We start from the raw sequence: 13,701 nt of genomic DNA, 5'->3' as shown, positions 1-13,701 counted from the left end.
CAAGGCACGCAGATGATAGGCTAAATCCATTGGTTACACAAGTGTACCTACGAACCGGCCTCGTGCATTAGCGGCATCAGCATACCCTCCCGATCATATCACTGTAGACTCTGTAGATAACAGGTGAGAATTTGACCTGTTGGAGTTTGCAAAGCACTACAACAAAAATAGGAGCTCTCCCGGCAGTCAAATTGATTTACCCACCAAGCAAGCAAGCAACCTATCAATACGTACAATTCGTAAATATTTTTTACAACCCATATACTCCGCACTACTGAGCATTGAAAGTATCCGTCCCAAATCCAGTCCCTACATCAGAATACTGCGGCTGAATCGCATCCTGTAACAGAAACTGCTCCAAATCAAACTCCTTTAGACTCGGCATATCAGCAATCAAGTCCTCCAACCACAAAAACTCCGCAGAATCAGTGGCCGTCATGGCCGTCGTTCCTTGCTGTGGCTGTTGATAGCCACTATTCTGGTTCGAGAAACCAACACTAGCGAACTGAGAAGAAGAAGAAGAATCGGCAGTCATCGCCGGTGCAGTTGAATGTATACTCAACACATCCCGAAGAGCCTTCGCATCTTCCTCCTTCCGTCGCTGATGCAGCAGTATTAATAAATAAGCCGTGTTGTATGCCTCGCGCATCACAGCGCTATCCCACGTGCTCGCGACGAGTTGCAATGTGCTCATCGCATCACCCAGCAACGCTAGCGAAGCTCGGGAATCAATCGCTAATAATAAACAGATTGCTTGAAACGGGACATTGGCGACATGATGCCAGGGACTGCTGTCGACAACCATCTGTTGTGCAGCGCGTAGACCTTTGACAACTAAAGCCAGTATGCGGTCTGCCTGTAGGTTCAGCATATTCGATTTTTGAGCTCGTAGACGTCGGAATATGCAGAGCATAAGATTTACTTGGGCCATGATGACGGGCGGTCGTTCACGATTCTCGTCAAGCACCCGGTTCAGATCAGCCTCGAGATCTTCGACACCTCGCGTCTTGGTGGGATCTAACGGTTCTGTTAGGGGAATCAATCCAAGAAGTTGAGATGTATAATCCCCGGCTTTCGGGGCGACTGGTTTTGTTGAGGCGCCTGATAATGTAATCTTTGTTCTGCCGAGATCAAAAGAAGCCCAGATATTCAGATGTTGAGCCATGCCCCATAAACGGCGGCGGATGTCTAGATCAATATTTTGGTATTCAGATGAACCCTCAAAAACGGTACGGGATGGTGATTCGAGATGTATTCTAGCTGCTTCGGTGACGTGCATCAAGGAACAACTCGCCAACCAGGTCGTATGCGGCAAGGAAGTCATGCGCAGATATGCAACTCGTAATACCCAGCCGGTCACAGTATTTATCGATGGCGGACTTAACAATGAGTGCTGCTCTAACAACAACCTCGCTGTCTCCACGAGATCCGGCTCAAATGTAGATGGAAGCTTTTGCGAGAACAACAGACCCAACGCTGCTACTCCGCAAAACACTGGATCATACGTATCATCCTCAATTTTCGTCGGGTTTGTCGTCCCCCATCGTTCCTCTAACCGTTGAAAGAAGACATCGCGATCGATAAAACCATAAGCATACGCCACTTTCTCAAAAAATATCAATGCCAAATTCCTCATCTCGGGCTTCTTGAGAATCCCAGTAACCCATCTCCGGTTACCAGGCGGACAACCTGCCAAACGATCACCCGCATTCCACGCAAAGAGATGCAATCGCGGCGCATTATACGGATCAATCTTCAGACCTAATCTCCTCACAAACGCGGCTCCCGAATTTGCCTCGAGCGATTCCATCTGTGAATTTGCATTGTTGCTAACAGCGGGCGACACTAGTCGGTTTGTGGGTGTCGTATTAGTTACTAGATGCGATTTGTTGCTCGGCGGCGTGGGACCATGATCGGATGCTGGAGATATGATGCTAATATGACTAGGTTGTTCCTGTTCCAAGGATGGTCTTCTTATTGATGCCCTCTTCGATCCGGTGGATCCATAACAGCAGTCATACTCGAACTGCACGCACGTTGTACACGGCAAATGGCCGTCGCATTTCCGCTTTCGCGACCTGCATGGGTCGCAGGCTAATCTAGTCCGTCGACGCTTGCGTGGGGTCGATACAATAGCAGTACTGGCAGTAGGAGAATTGTCAGACATTGAGTTCATTGTGATTGACTGTGCTGTCGGGAAGTGGAAAAAGGTGGAAGGAAGTTCGGAAAATGCGGAAAGGTCGGTATTTTTATCGGCTATGATTGGCAGTAAATGAATCCCATTGGCCAGCATGTCTCGTCTTAGCCGATTAGGGCTCGACGAGAGAGCGGCATTTGCGGCTTACGACTTGATACTAATGCGTAATAACAACTGTTGTTGATGCAAATGTTGGTTTTTTTTCTTACGAAGTGAGTCATCTAGTCTTTCTTTGAAGACCATATTCCATGTGTAACGGCCGAATGAAAATGTGATACATAACGACGGGTTTTTCCCGCTCATCGTAAACAACGCCCTGGCAATCCACGCATAAATAATCAAGAACGACTTTAATTTATCTTTTTACCTGCCTCAGATCTCTCGCTTGAACCTCGCAGGGCTTGAGGCAACAAATAGACAACACATATCCCCAAAAAGTCATACAAGTCGCACTTGCCCACCATGATAGATCCCGAGAAACAAATCGTGCAGCCATCCTCGTTCGCCTGCGACTCCTCATCAGACTCCACCTCAGTCCTCTTCAAAACATCACCTACACCAGCACCGTCTAGAAGCACATTACCAGTCGCTTCCGAGATCCCACCATCCCAGATCGCAGAGATCCCGCCACCTCCAGATGGCGGCACCCTAGCATGGCTACACGTCTTCTTCGGGCACATGGTCTTCTTTAACACAATCGGCGTGACAAACAGCTATGGCGTCTTTGAGCAGTACTATACCGAGACATTGGGCCATTCACCCAGCACCGTAGGATGGATTGGTGGTATCCAGATGTTTTTAATCTTCTTTGGAGGCGTATTTTCGGGACGTGCCACTGACGCGGGTTACTTTCGACATTGTTTCGTGGCAGGAGTTGTGCTGCAAGTGCTCGGGACTTGTCTGACCTCGTTGTGCGAACACAAATTCTATGGAATCTTCTTGTGTCAGGCTGTCTGTTATGGATTGGGTGCTGGACTGCTCTTCACACCTGGTTTGTCAGTGACGAGTTCTTATTTTTCGAAGAGGCGCACTCTTGCCATGGGTATCGTGGCCGCGGGTGGTGCTACAGGTGGCATGGTATATCCTGCAGTCGTCAACGCGTTACTGTATCACTCGAACGTCGGATTTGCCTGGACAATGCGTGCCATTGCATTGATCATGCTGATCACACACATTCCCTCCATCATCGGATACAGACCCTACATCCCACCCCGCTCCACCGGACCCCTCGTCGAATGGAGCGCATTTCGTGAGAAGCCATTCGTCACATTCATCGCCGCAAACTCGCTATGTTTCTGGGGTCTATATATGGCATTTTTCTATCTCGGGACTTTTGCGCGCGGCACAATTCATCTTTCGGACTCACTGAATCTGGTCATTGTGCTCAACGGAGTGGGTGTCATTGGTCGTATGGTGCCCAATATTCTTGCTCATCGGTTCGTGGGTGTCGCAAACATGAATATCATCTGCAATACCGTCTGTGCGATTTGCATATTCTGCTGGATGGCTATCGATAGCGCTGCGGGGCTGTATGCGTGGAGTGCTGTTTACGGATTGTTTGCGGGTGCCGCGCAGGCGCTTTTCCCGACGATGACGACTCACCTGACTACGGATATGAGTAAAATAGGTACGAGGACGGGCATGGTGTTTACAATTATTAGTTTCTTCTGTTTGACGTCGCCGGCGATTGAAGGTGCGCTCATACAGGATCAAGGGGGGAACTACATGGCTGCACAGTTGTTTGCGGGGAGTACTGTTGTTGTAGGCGCTCTTTGCTTAGTCTTGAATCGGTGGTTCAGAGTCGGCTGGGAGATGACTAAAATCTAATGTTCAATTGTTGTTTGAGCGTGTCATGATTGTATGGAAGAATTCTGGTGAATCACTAGACTAATACATCATTTTCTACCTACATGTTTCGCAGTCGTAATCTTGGGATCATCCAACAACCTCCAAAACCTCTTTCCAGTTCTGCTTCATGCACCACTCCTCCACCGACCTCAGCCCAACCTCCACCCCCAACTCACTTGGCTGCTCGACACTCTTATCAACCTTCCCTCCATCAAACCCAAAATCAACATACCATCCAATCATATCAATAGCATCTTCCACGAAATCTGGATCTCCTAGTCGGCTCATGTCGGGGTTTTTGTCAATAAACTCGACATTCTTGATACCAAGGACTTGAGCTAGAGTTGTGGTGAATTCGCGGAGACTGAGCCACTTGTTGACTCCGATGACTTTGTGTCCGGCTGAAGTGCGAAGGAGTGCGTCGACGAGGGGGCCTGTGTCGTCGAGGGATGAGTACATAGGTAGAGCTGCAGTGGCTAGGGGTGCAGCTGCAGATAGAACTAATGTATTTTTATCTTTGCTCTATGGTCATTTCAGTCATTTATACAACATTATAACTACCACCTAGGTAACGAACAAGGGGATAGACGATAGACATACCAATTTAGGCCGAAACAACCCCCCCGCGGCATCGAAATAATTCTCCAAGTAATAACCCGCATACAACACATTTGTCTTCGCCCACAAATCTGGATACGTATTTCTCCCGTACTCCTCCGCAATCCCTTTTCCATCAAAATGGTATACATGAGAATATTTCCCTCCGCTCAGCTTGGACGTATTCGGTAAACTAGAGTAGACAAATCTTTTCAATGTCTCAATCTTGGCAGCTGCATCGATAATATTTCTGTTTTGTTGCGCTTCTCGGTCTCGAGCTAATATACCAATCTTTTCGCCTGTTTCAGCAGCCCTTTCGCGTAAGTCTGGGTTCATGAAAGATTGCCAAAAGTCAGTCACGCTGAAGATGACTGTTGCATCCTGGAATGCGGTTTCGAGAGATGAATAGTCGTCGAAGTCGCCGGCGACCATTTCGACGCCATGCGAGATGAGGGAAAGGGATTTGGGGGATGAAGGGTTACGGGTTACGCCGCGCAATCTGTAAGGTGAGGTGGGCTGGGAGAGATAAAAGGTAATGATTGAGCCACCTTGGTTGCCGGTGGCACCTAGGATGACGAGGAGAGGTTTTTCTGCGGTCATGTTGTTTGCTTTTAGTCTCTTTGATATGATACTTGCAACGCCACTTTCGGATATGATCCTGTTCCAGTGGTTGGAGTGTCAATTTATAAACGTACTTTAATAATCTACGGACGAGTATTTGGACTGCACATTCGTCCGAATTAAACGGCTGAAAGAGTCTATAGATGCCATCAATCTAGCATATCTTCACGAATGGTCAGTGGTGTATCATGTTTCGATATTCCCCTTGCCGGGTCTAGTCTAGTTCCCACAAGTCTATGAGACGCTCTGTGCGACTCCCCGGACGAAATCCATTTTGAGCTTTATTTGGTTTAGTCCCCACAGGTCTACGACGGTGTTGAGCGTGTCAATTCTTTAGGACTTATTAATGAAAAACAAAAATGGTATAAAGGTGATATGGTCCCCATAAGAGTAACCTCCATTCAATATATCTAGTTCACCCCATTATGGCTATTCACAAGCAACTTCAAAAATATATCTCCATAAAAATCATCCTTCATCCCCATCCGACTCTCTGAATACTCATGATAGGATTTAAGCTGCTCACCCACTTCTTCTCCCGTTCGCACGTGAGCAGCCGCAATCCAAGCCTGCGGCGATCCTGCCACCCACAGCCCTGCACGACTATCAAACGGCAACGATTCCAAGAACAACCAATTCGAGCAATAGCCATATTTGAAACTCGACATGGCCATTGTGAGGGCATATGACATGACAATAGTCCGTCGGACGCTCTCTGCAAATAGCCATTCCTGCCATGGCGATTGATCGCGCGGCATCTCGTTTTGTGCAGACGGGAAAAGAGCTTGTGTCCACGCGAACAAGGTATTTAGGTATTGCACTGAGTCGGGATTGTCGCCTTCATCTGGCGCAAATAGGATAGTCGCAAGGTAAATTAAAAGCGCCTGCACGGCTGTGAGCGCTTCTTCCATAGAGACCCTCTTGATGTTTAGATGAAGCAGATTAGTCAAGTTCTGCTCGGTAACGGCGGCACTCCCCATCTCTCTCAACACAGCGACGTGATCGTAGCTATGAAGGCGCGTTTTGAGTTTCGGATGCACAAATACCGCCGGTTTATCCGCTTTGAGCATTTCTGGAACGGTCTGAAACCCTAATCGAACTAACTCAAAGGCGTCTTCATGGCCAGGTCTGCAAATCGCGGGATCGATATCCTCCGGCCTTATTTTCAAGGTCTTGAAGACGCAGTACCCGGGGGTATCGCAGTTTGATGGATTAAACGAGAGTTGCGGGGTCAGTTCGGCTTTTCCAGTAGGCGCATTTATGGGTTCGAGATCGTAGGTGCATGACAAACCCTTTTGGGCGCAACGGCTGCACTTGGGGACTTGAACGATGCATTTGCGTTTTGAGACTGTGCATTGGCGGCATGCTTTGCGGAGGACGCTCATGGTTAGTTGTCTGATATACAAATATTTATGATAGTCATAAGTACGAGTTGATGGATTCAATGCTGATGGAGTATGGAGAGATTGAAGTTGCCTCTGGTGGGCGGATGTTGGTCGGGTTTGCCTTGTGGGCTTCCACACGAGAACGGCCCGCCTAACTGCATGAAGCTAATCTCATTTTAGGTTAGACCCCGCAGCTCCATTTTCCGCCCTTTTCGATGGTTGGACCAGCACATCTTCAGTCATGCTGGCTACACGTCAAAGACGCGATGCGAATACCTTCTGAGTCTCTCATGGCGACCGATTTTTTGAAGTTCCGGAAACCTCATATCATAAGAAAAGTAGTCAGCTACGTTATGGAAAGCAATTACGTACATTGCGTTCGAAAAAGCGGTCAAGGATACTAATTATATTGTGTTCGGACAAGACTACAGGAGGCTACAAGACGACAACCTTGGAACTAAAGGAGTGTGCTTCCTCCGGTTGGTGAGAGTCATTGCACTTCGGTACAGTCGATCGCAAGTATCAAATCTAAAGATCAGGCTTTTATTAAAGACAAAGATGTGTAATATATATATGTAGCAGTTTGTTTTTACAAATGATACACACCATCCAGCATGGAACGCAAGCACATATGTTGGTACATGTTGAGGTTATATCAATGTACGTTATTTCTTCCGTAAATTACATTAGGTATTATGCATTTGCGCGGCCTCTAGATATAAGAGAACATTAGGCTCTCTCTCACTGAGATTTATCGAGTAGTGACTCTAATGTGATAGCATACAAATGGCTCTTAAGGAAATCAATATCACTCTGGTTCAAGGCTTTGACACAGTATAAACAAGGTATTATCTTAGAAATTTTTGACCAAGCTCTATTTCTCCCTTATTTTAAGATAAGATTGTCTACTGTGCCCAGAAATTACCCTTCCCAATCTGGATGCAAGAGAGAGGGGTACAGAAGTTACATTACAAAAACACAAGCCGGCCGGGACCTACTTCAAATTGAGCGCTTATTACCCCAGATGAGAGACGACTGATAAGCCCTATCTATATGTTTTACTTGGTAGGGAGATTATAAGATATAGATACACTACCATGCCAACTGCTCTTGCTATCGGCGCCACAGGTATGATTCCACACTACCCCAAAACAAGCATCATTACTACATGACTATAATTGATGATTGTAGGAATCATTGGCCATGAAATCGCCGAGCACATTGTGGAACTACCAGACTAGCGAAAAGCAGTGACCATATCTCGTTCCAAAAAGGTCACGCCTCAGCCCAAAGTATCAAATTTGACAGCCGATCTTCTATGCGACCCATCATCTCTCATAGAATACTTACGGAAGCATGCCCAAGACATCGACTATATAATCTTCAGCGCCTATCTCGCTGATCCTGATCCTGACAAAGCTTCTTAAATTAACGCCGAATATGCTTTTGAATTTTCTCAATGCCCTCCGAGAAAGCGGCGCTATCAATTCGGTCAAACGAATCATCCTTGTGACGGGGATGAAACAGTACGGCGTCCATCTCGGACAGCCCAAGCAGCCTATGCACGAAAGTGACCCGTGGATAGAAGGCGATTCATGGCCCAAGAATTTCTATTACGACCAGCAAAGAGTCCTAGCCTATACAGCCGAAGCAGACAGCGGCAAATGGATTTGGGCAGTCATATACCATTCGAGTTAGAGAATGAGACGTGGGAACAAGCAACATAGAGATTTTCGAGCTTGTTACTCATTTGCGAGTTCTCGTGTGTGGTTAGTATGAGTAAGATGAGGAAACTTGGATGGACTGGTTAAGAGGATACATGGAGGCGTTTGAGTAAACGTTCGATGAACTGGAGAAAGAGGGTATTTTACCGCCGGGCCAGTGAATTGAGCAACATGAGAGGTAAGGAACCCGCCGAGATACTGTAATGACTGGATATGTTCGCTAAATTTTGGATCAGAGGGACTTCTTAGACATCAATATTCTCTTCCAGTCTGTAAAAACGAACTCCTCAGTGAATCAAACTCTTTTTTTCTTTTTTAGCAAAGTATCAAGGCAGTACTGGTCAGCTTCCTGGATTTAATGGCAGTATTTTGAGTGAATTTCAATCATCTCCTTTGTCTATCCATCACTGGCCTATAATTTCAGTTTTTGTGCGTTGTACATACATTTGAAAATTGCAGAGATGACATGTAGGCAGCCGCGCCTTATCCTAATCTTTCTCGATGCCAGACGCTATATACCCGTCCAATCATAGTACCAGTTACGTCTGATTCACTTGTGGCTGTTATTTCTTTTTCCATCCCGGGACCATAGCGTTCGTTTCAACAGTCCGATCGTACAAGAATTAACTTCGGTGTACATTGTCGAATGTAGTATCGTCCGCAAGGTTGAATAAAAGGCGCAAGTCTAGAATCGAAGTATGCCCGCCGCAAGGGAAATACCTATAATATACAGATATAAGGCCCGGTAGACTTTCCTCAACAGTCATCGAAATTAGATCATATCAGATCGCAATTAATATACCACTCACTCTGAAGGCCCAATGACATTGAGCAAATGGCGCTCAGCGAATAAATCACTGCGGATTTGGTAGGATCGCAAAAATCGCCCTATCACATTTTGCTAGGACAGCCTGAAATGGAATGGTGCATAAATGCAAGGAAACGACTCATCTCGCACATGCAGAATCGGCTAGTGAAGGCAATATGCTTATTTCCACCTCGGTCTTTATCCCACATGACTAGTGCTTGTTCCCTTTGATGAATACAAGCCCCATTGAGCAATGAGTCGTCGAACAGTTCCTGCGAATAAGATATACCAGAACGTTCCGAATTGTAATACACGGATCGAACATAAGCTCCGGACATCTCGAACTGATTCGTAGTATCGTTGGATTTGTGTCACGAGCCCATGATGCTTGGATGCCTAGAGTCAACATTTATTGCCGCAACATCGCAGAGTGCTCGACAAGATCAAGACGTGTAGCGGCTCATTTCGTAGCAAATACTTTCTTTCAACATGTTTCAATTCCCTGCCTGAAGTGGACGCTTTTGATGCCCCAATCCCAAACGAAACCACGCCGCTCATACATCATGGGTAGCTGCTCGGTCGATGCTGAGTCGGTATCTGCGACGGATCAGTATTTATAAAGTATGTACTTCCACATGTCCTGTTCGGATGAACATTTCCAGGCTCGTTTGTGGTCAATTTTTCCGAAGTGCTGTGAAAGGGGGCCGCTCGTAACGACGTCGGATTGAAGGAGACACGACGAGATCTGACATTGGATAGCTCAACAGCGGAAGATAGCATCCTCTTCAAGGAGCGACAAAGTCTAGTGGGTTTATCAGAGCCGTCAGGCTATCGTCGTGCTGCTGGCAATTTACTGCGCGACCGTGGGGAGAATATGTTTGACGCACTCGAAAGTCGTTCCAGTTTTTTAACGAACATTCAAAATTCTGCGAGTATCTTCGGATTGAGAACAAGAGAGGGGACAAGAGACAAAGAGGGTCTGAATGAGAAGAAGGCTTGTGAGAATACAAAGGGAGATGAGAGCAGTGAGTGCATTCCAAAGTGTGGTATCCAAAGGAGGCTGGGGAGGCAAGGCTCACATGTGCGGCTACGTGACGGGGATCAACTGCGCCGCAAGGCAACTCCTAGGCAGCAGCATCTCACTCTAATTTCTATCAGAAAGCAGCCTCAAATTTAAGACTCCAAACAAGGCAGAGTCCTCTTTGATGCCATCGACTACAGCCACCTACGACTAACAAATGGAATGTGGCGAGCGATCGGGAGGATCTAAGAGCCTTTAATTTGCCTACACCATCGGAAACCTCTCCTATTCGCCACTCAAAAAGGCTGTCAAAAGACCTAGAGCAACGGGGACAAGCATTACAGAAGGGGTGTGGGAACAAGAGAAGTAGAGTCAATGGATCGAGAAGAGAGACTCGTCACGGCAATCAACAAATGATCCTCCGTTCACGGATCTTGCAAGCCAACCAAAGTAGCGGTCTGATCAGAGATTAGAATTGGATCGTCTGATAGGGCGAGACTAATAGAAATAAACCCTGAGGCCAATCAGAATTAAAGCTGATCATGGAGGTAGGTATGTCTTCGTTGCAAAATAGTTTCCATCGCCCGGGTAAAACTACTAGCTAATTATTCAGGTGACAGCCATCCGCCTGAGGATTTCCGTAAACAAAGGGAACTCCCGGATGTATGACGTGGTCACAGTTTGCCACCTTGATCAGACAAACAGCAGAGTCTGCTACGGGCAGTACTGAAATATTCGACGTATTCTTCAGCTCGATTGATAGTACGTCCAAATTGCACCTAGTGAGAGTCCAAGCACCCTTCGAATGGGTGGAAAGTCGACTAAGGCAAAGAATAGGGGTGCATATGCAGCTACGTACTCAAACCGGTACCGAGAAGAAGAGCAGTAAACGAAATTGACCCAGAAGCCACAGTCCACGAGCTGAAGACGCTATTTATTGGCGACTTTCTTGGACTGGCCGGAAATTACGACGAGAAACATCCGATTTCTCAGCTGCAGAGCACAGAGCCCAGAAGCTGTGCTCCTTTGGTCGAATTCCACTGTAGGAACCAGATCCGAGGTGGGATTACTTAGACGATGGGCCGGGAAGATCAATTCATTTAGTTTGTGCACTAAACAGATTGAATGCCACATGGCTCTTGAAGTTTAAAACCACCAACTTAGAAGCAAGAGGCAAAAGTCTGGCCTGTCGAGGTCGACGTAGTAAGTATTATGCGTAATCTGGAATATGCAAATCCTTTAAGTATCGGTCTCCACCTAGACGCCTCGGTGGTACCGGGGAATACGTTCCGTGCAGGCTAACCTGCAGATTCCTGATACGTTAAGGAACTAACGATGAGGAGATAGAGACAGCCTATCACTTAAACGTGGCTACTTATGCAAATATTTGTTCCACTTGACCTCCATACGTAACTATATTATTACAATTGCGTGCGTCAATGATATGTAGGCGACCATGGAGAAATAACAAGCCCCGGTACCTCGTACAAATATTCGTTTACAGGGGAGATCGATGGATCAGGTAGATATCATCGACTACTCTCGCACTCGAGCACGAATCAGAGGTCCCGTTGTGGAACTTTTTTTGAAACCATGCAAGTTCCCCTTTTGGACAGCCTCAAGACACATAGTTTCATCCATATTTTAGGCTTTCCGCTTGTGCCAAACAATGTGATGTATCAAAAATGCTGAGTAAATCAAGTGCGTAAGCCATGTGAATATTCCAGAGACTGCATGGCCCATTCGTTGAAACCCTGTTTGAAAACGAGCTACCAACGTTCAACCCAATCCCTGTAAAGGGGTTGCTAACTCCGAAGTATACATGAGTCAGTTACCTTGAAGAAAGAGATTGATGATTGCTTACAGCTCTTATTCAACCTATAACGAACAATAATTCGTTGCAGACCGTATGCGCATTGTCCTAGACTAACATTGAACCCTGTAAGCTCATTATATGGAGATCGCACAAGCTCCGTGAAGTCTTAATGATCCCATCAAAAGGTGAAGGGCGTGGAAGAAAAAGAAAAGAGAGAAACAGAAACAAGAAGAATCATGTCGAGTGTTTGGATTTCGATGACAGGTGTCATTTCTCTTTGCAGTGTGTGATAAGGGAGAGAATGAGGTCTATGTCGCTGGACGAAACATGGATGGAAAAGTATAAATTGCACCTTTCGTCTTTTACAAAACAGACTCCCTTGAACAGTGACAAGCAGAATCCAAAACAGAGCATTGCTACTATCAAGAGCTGACAGTTCAAACATATTTTCCCGCCTCCTTCGCGACCATAGACGATTCTAAAGTTCATTCTCCTTTTTATTTATTCTCTTCGTGATTGGAAATGTCGGTTGACAACAAGAAGGAAGTGGAAAAGTCCCAACAGAGGTATGTCAACACCAAGAATAGTCCTTATCATCTCTAATATCTCTCTAGTAGTGACGAACATTGTACGGGATCGACGCTTGCAGAGCCGGATACGTGAGAAGAACGCTGTACCTCTACCCTCGATCAAGGGCTGACAATCTCACAGCACCATTTACCAAAATCTTCTTCATGACGAACACAACGCTACAATCCCTGGTTGGGAGGCAGACGCTACTCAGGGATTCTCACAGATAGGAGCTATATTTACGGACGAGAAATCGACCATTGATCTTAATTTGGAGATCGAGCGAGTGGTGAAGAGTTAGTCTTTGAAGGACTCGGCTGTCCATGCTAAGGACCAAGATCTACAGTTATCGTCTTTTTCATGTGAGGACACCTCAATCGTGGCAGTTTAGGATCTGGGTTCAATCGCTTTGTATCCGTGTTAGGGAGGATCCTGAGGCCTCAAAAACAATTCAACTTGTTATTCTAGTGTGATATAGGAATCTGGGCTCTTGAAAATTATTCCCTTCTATAATTGGAAATTAGTTTGCCCGTTACATATTATCTCCAATATATCCTTAAGTTATATAGTCAATCTATCTCACCTCCGCTTGCGCTGATTGCATTGCCTAGATAGGCCCCTTGATCGAGTTACATATATATACAAAAAAGAAGAATCGATGGAAGCCCAATATATCTAATTATATCCAATTATATCCAACATAATCCAATCCGATCCAACTGTACCCAATGAAAATCAAATATAATCAACCCGACATATAATCAGTGCAGAGTTACACAACCCAATGCACAATACAATCATAACTAGGTGTTCATTGTATTATAATATGTTATGATTTAGCATAATGGAAGGAAATGAAATAAATTGAGTTCCGTTTGATCTCCACAACCACCAAGCGCTGTAGGATAGACTGTCCATGCAAGTCTGAGGATGCAGGATCGATGATCGCAGATCCGGATAAGTGAGTTAGACTTCGTGCTTGTGCTATTTGATCCCAGACTGATGGTGTCTACAGTGACAATTATCAGGATTCCTATACTGCTGGAATAAATACGGGACCATCTAGTCTTGAAGGAAGAATCGTCCATGGCTCAGAAGAGTTTGAAGTTTCATC

The 13,701-nt window shown here is 45.9% G+C and overlaps 5 protein-coding genes across 5 annotated transcripts; 2 read left to right on the top strand and 3 right to left on the bottom strand.

Annotated features, from left to right (window-relative positions):
- Positions 1–271: 271 nt before the first annotated feature.
- On the bottom strand, positions 272–1,810 carry BHQ10_010193 (uncharacterized protein; the record flags this gene model as incomplete). Its single annotated transcript, XM_040872796.1, has 1 exon — positions 272–1,810. One exon carries the CDS (start codon positions 1,808–1,810, stop codon positions 272–274), a length of 1,539 nt encoding a protein of 512 aa, XP_040738695.1.
- Positions 1,811–2,659: 849 nt separating this feature from the next.
- BHQ10_010192 (uncharacterized protein) lies at positions 2,660–4,024 on the top strand (the record flags this gene model as incomplete). The annotated part of the gene is made up of 1 exon (XM_040872795.1): positions 2,660–4,024. The coding sequence occupies one exon, from the start codon at positions 2,660–2,662 to the stop codon at positions 4,022–4,024; it is 1,365 nt and encodes a 454-aa protein (XP_040738694.1).
- A 108-nt stretch (positions 4,025–4,132) lies between these two features.
- BHQ10_010191 (uncharacterized protein) lies at positions 4,133–5,242 on the bottom strand (the record flags this gene model as incomplete). Its single annotated transcript, XM_040872794.1, has 2 exons — positions 4,133–4,567; positions 4,646–5,242. 2 exons carry the CDS (start codon positions 5,240–5,242, stop codon positions 4,133–4,135), a joined length of 1,032 nt encoding a protein of 343 aa, XP_040738693.1.
- Positions 5,243–5,673: 431 nt separating this feature from the next.
- BHQ10_010190 (uncharacterized protein) lies at positions 5,674–6,648 on the bottom strand (the record flags this gene model as incomplete). The annotated part of the gene is made up of 1 exon (XM_040872793.1): positions 5,674–6,648. One exon carries the CDS (start codon positions 6,646–6,648, stop codon positions 5,674–5,676), a length of 975 nt encoding a protein of 324 aa, XP_040738692.1.
- Positions 6,649–12,539: 5,891 nt separating this feature from the next.
- Positions 12,540–12,888, top strand: BHQ10_010189 (uncharacterized protein; the record flags this gene model as incomplete). Its single annotated transcript, XM_040872791.1, has 3 exons — positions 12,540–12,583; positions 12,632–12,676; positions 12,729–12,888. The coding sequence occupies 3 exons, from the start codon at positions 12,540–12,542 to the stop codon at positions 12,886–12,888; spliced, it is 249 nt and encodes an 82-aa protein (XP_040738691.1).
- Between the last annotated feature and the right edge of the window lie 813 nt (positions 12,889–13,701).

Source organism: Talaromyces amestolkiae, assembly GCF_001896365.1.
Source record: "Talaromyces amestolkiae strain CIB chromosome Unknown scaffold30.1, whole genome shotgun sequence".
In the NCBI taxonomy this organism is placed as follows: domain Eukaryota; kingdom Fungi; phylum Ascomycota; class Eurotiomycetes; order Eurotiales; family Trichocomaceae; genus Talaromyces; species Talaromyces amestolkiae.
Note: the sequence above shows the minus strand (reverse complement) of the source record. Positions and strands in the feature narration are given on the sequence as shown.